This window comes from Wyeomyia smithii, chromosome 2, assembly GCF_029784165.1.
Source record: "Wyeomyia smithii strain HCP4-BCI-WySm-NY-G18 chromosome 2, ASM2978416v1, whole genome shotgun sequence".
Classification (NCBI taxonomy): domain Eukaryota; kingdom Metazoa; phylum Arthropoda; class Insecta; order Diptera; family Culicidae; genus Wyeomyia; species Wyeomyia smithii.
Genome location: NC_073695.1, coordinates 108,053,840 through 108,057,223, shown reverse-complemented (window position 1 = coordinate 108,057,223; position 3,384 = coordinate 108,053,840). Strand labels below are relative to the sequence as shown.

Below are 3,384 nucleotides of genomic sequence, written 5' to 3'. Positions count from 1 at the left end.
ATACCGGTATTCCTGCAAAAAAGCATCAAATTAACGACTGTTCTGTAAGATCTGTAAGTTTTACCAAAATTCTGTTAACTGTTACCGAAATATTTGCTTAATTTTACATTCACCGAAATTTGTATAACTTTTTACCGAACAACCTGTAAAAATGCCAAATTGCGAATGTGGTGGCCATTTTTCTCATACGTGCAACCGTGCAAGACGCGAATATTTTCTACTGGTGCTGCTGATTTGTTTTAGTTCTTGTTGTGTGTAAACATATGATATTTATAATTTGGAAAGTGTTAATGGATGTACGAGTCGCTAACATTTTTCGTAAGTGATCTGGTTGATTTAGTTTGATTTTAGACGCTACCGGCAGGCTCATTTATAACCGACTTTTCTGCCACCGGTATTTTTTACAGGTGTGTTCGGTATTTTTGTTCATTTTTAAAGTTGCTTTCGGTAAATTTTACTGGCTGCTCGGTTTGGAACATTACAAAAAAGCTGCGAAAATTACCGACCACTCGGTTGGTGGTTTCACAAACTGTTCGGTAATTTTCGGAAACACCGAAGATTTCACCGAACGTTCAGCTGTTGAGATTCCGGTAAAATTTTACCGAATTCGGTGTTTTATTTTAAGTGTGTAGCTAAACAACCCAATTAAAATTACTTATTACTTAGAGTATCATTTCACATGTCTAGAATACTGAAAAAAAATAATAAATGATACTACCGTCGTTTTTTTCTGACTAGTCATTTGGCCAGTAGCAACAACTGGTCGTGAAGGTATGAGCGTGTGATTTGTTTTCAGTGTACGATATGTATTGCCTGTTTAAAAAGGGGTTCACTGTACTTGTATTTTCGAGCCAAATTGAAAAAACGGGTAATAACAGCTTGTTTAGTGAGGCCTTCTTTTCGAGCGTGTAACACGCAACAAACGTCATCTTAAAAGGTATAAAAAGGACCATGTTTGTCGGTGTTGTGCTGTTGTGCATTTATAACAAAATTAATTTTTGATTGAAGCGGAACAATCAAGCAAAACGATTTATTGTTTCAGAGTATACGGATAAATGATATACTAATTTGGTCGTATTGCGTAAGGAGAAAATTATGTTGCCATAATTTATGCTAATCTACCACTACGTTCATCTGATCGTCACTATCAGTAGCTTTTGTTCGTCGTAAGTGAGCTGATAACAGCGTATTTTGCGGTAGAGATTTACATTATAACAAAAGCGAGCTAAAGATTGTACTTTGGCTCTGCCGGCAGCTTAAAAGATAACTTATTTTAATCACCATACAAGATTAATCTCTCTGTAGAAATCAGTATGAGTGAAAGCGAAGAATCTCCACCAGCTGTAAATAATGCAGATCCGGTGCTACCACCTGCACTGCCCTTACGGGAGCATTTGGTAAGTTAAATGCTTTGGTTTGTGTTATAAAGGTTATTCGTAATGTAATTTGATACACAGATTTCAACCGCCGTAAAGTTCCTCAACAACCCAAATGTAATGCGTAGTGCCATTAATCAAAAACAAGCATTTCTACGGTCGAAGGGTTTAAACGATGAAGAAATTCAGCTGGCATGTGAGCGAGCCGGAGTTTTTACAAAAGATCCAACCGTTACCAATCACCAGACTGTCATAAGCATGGGTGTAGAATCTGCCTCAGCCTACTCAAAATCACAGTACGCCGTCCAACCGCAACAAGGTTGGTTCGGTAGAATGAAGGAAATGCTCAGCTCCGTCGCACTAATTAGTGGACTCATGTACGGGATGTACATGTTCTACAAGGTATGCCGAAGAGCCTACTTTACGAACAAAATGTTTAATTTGTGGTGACGGTTTATATTGGTGTGGGTTTTTCAACGATAATAAACTTTTTTTTATATGTTAAGATTAAGATTGTTTCCTACTTAAAAGCTTTTCAAAGTACCTCAACGTCAGGGTTAAGATAACGAAATAACTCTGAACTAAATTGTTGTAGTTTTTTTTTCATTCGTTCCTAACACAAATAATCCGGATTTGAAGCAGACCTCAACTAATCTAGTATTCCTTCTATAGAAGTATCTGGAGCCTCTAATTTTCCGCGACAAAATAAAGAAACCAGTAGATGAGCAAATAGATGACTTAAGGAAAACTGTAGAAGTTAAAATTGACAACCTCAATCTAGAACTGACAAAGATCAAGGATGAATTGAACAGGGTAAATCAAACCCAATCTGCTACCAAAGAGCTTGCTAGCTTCAAAACTGATCTAGACTCAATCAAGGGTCTGTTGTTGAATAGGTGAGATGGATATTTTATGCAAGATCAAGCATCCGATTTTCAAGACCTTTCTACGCCTACTACAGAAAACAATTCGCCTCTCCTACTCTGCCTATGGTACCACCCTCAATTCCTGCGTGGCAACTGCAGTCCCAATCCCAGGAAAGAACTCCTATTAGTGAAAGTGAACCAGAGAAGAATGACGACAATGACACTGGCTCTGGCTCCGGTTCCAGTGATCACGATGTGGTGTTAAAGAACAGCGACAGCAGCTTGGAGATAATGTAATTTAGAGCGAAACAACCGCTGCTCCTGGCAGTATTGCAATGCTGCTTTAGGAGCCAGTGTACCAATCAATGTTTTCCTTTCTTTTTCCACAGATCGTAAAAAAATTGGCTGGGGTTTTGACACAGGATTATGCAAACGCGGTGAAAGATGTAAAATGGTATTTTGTGATTTAGTATCCGGTTAGTGTACGAATATGAGTTCTCTAATAAAGGAGCGGTATAAAAAAGCATATTGCTTTAGGTGTAAAGTACAGTTCAAAAGTTACGAATGCTTCCTTGTCATTTTTTAATTAGTTGAAACCAATGTTAGGGCATAATGGCAGCAAATTTGCGTGTTGTAGATAAGTTTTGAGGAGACTAAATAAAAGTCCCAGCAGATAAAGGAGGCTATTTCAAATCATTGATGCCGAACATTTTCTGGGTACAGAACATTATTTTGTTTTCCTTGACCACCCATTTTCCTACCCTCTACTGATGAAAGTTTAATTTGATCTGATGTGCTCAGGCTTTTTTCGAAAATAATGAGTGGTATCAGGTACAAAACAAAAAAAGCTATGACTTTCACGTACGTAACACTTAATATAATTGGGTTCGTTCAGAAACACGGTCTCTTAACATAACTTCTGCACAACTACTAGGATACAAAACTGTGAAAACTACAATGGATATTTAACGTTGCGAAGGGCTATTTTCGGTTGAATACCCCTATACATTCCACAAAACTCAAATCACAAAAGGTCTTGCAATAAACTTAGTCCTTTGAATGGCTATTTTTTAATGTTTTCAATGCTGGAATGTTTCGGAAGGTCTCAGAATTTCTAATAAACAAAAATAAAAGGCGCCATA

The 3,384-nt window shown here is 37.4% G+C and overlaps 1 protein-coding gene across 2 annotated transcripts; it reads left to right on the top strand.

The window, feature by feature from the left end:
• Window positions 1–922: 922 nt before the first annotated feature.
• LOC129725507 (peroxisomal membrane protein PEX14) lies at window positions 923–2,920 on the top strand. Of its 2 annotated transcripts, XM_055681442.1 has the most exons (5): window positions 923–1,397; window positions 1,458–1,778; window positions 2,049–2,272; window positions 2,338–2,535; window positions 2,632–2,920. In XM_055681442.1, exons 1-5 carry the CDS (start codon window positions 1,314–1,316, stop codon window positions 2,636–2,638), a joined length of 834 nt encoding a protein of 277 aa, XP_055537417.1. In that variant the 5' UTR covers window positions 923–1,313; the 3' UTR covers window positions 2,639–2,920. The 2 variants fall into 2 exon arrangements, with proteins under 2 accessions (XP_055537417.1, XP_055537418.1); XM_055681443.1 differs by having other exon boundaries at window positions 2,338–2,920.
• The last annotated feature ends 464 nt before the right edge of the window (window positions 2,921–3,384 follow it).

Coding starts and splice junctions, on each gene's coding strand:
- LOC129725507 (XM_055681442.1), top strand. CDS start 1,314: ATGAGTGAAAGCGAAGAATCTCCACCAGCTGTAAATAATGCAGATCCG. Junction 1,398..1,457: donor TGCCCTTACGGGAGCATTTG/GTAAGTTAAATG, acceptor TTTGATACACAG/ATTTCAACCGCCGTAAAGTT. Junction 1,779..2,048: donor GGATGTACATGTTCTACAAG/GTATGCCGAAGA, acceptor TTCCTTCTATAG/AAGTATCTGGAGCCTCTAAT.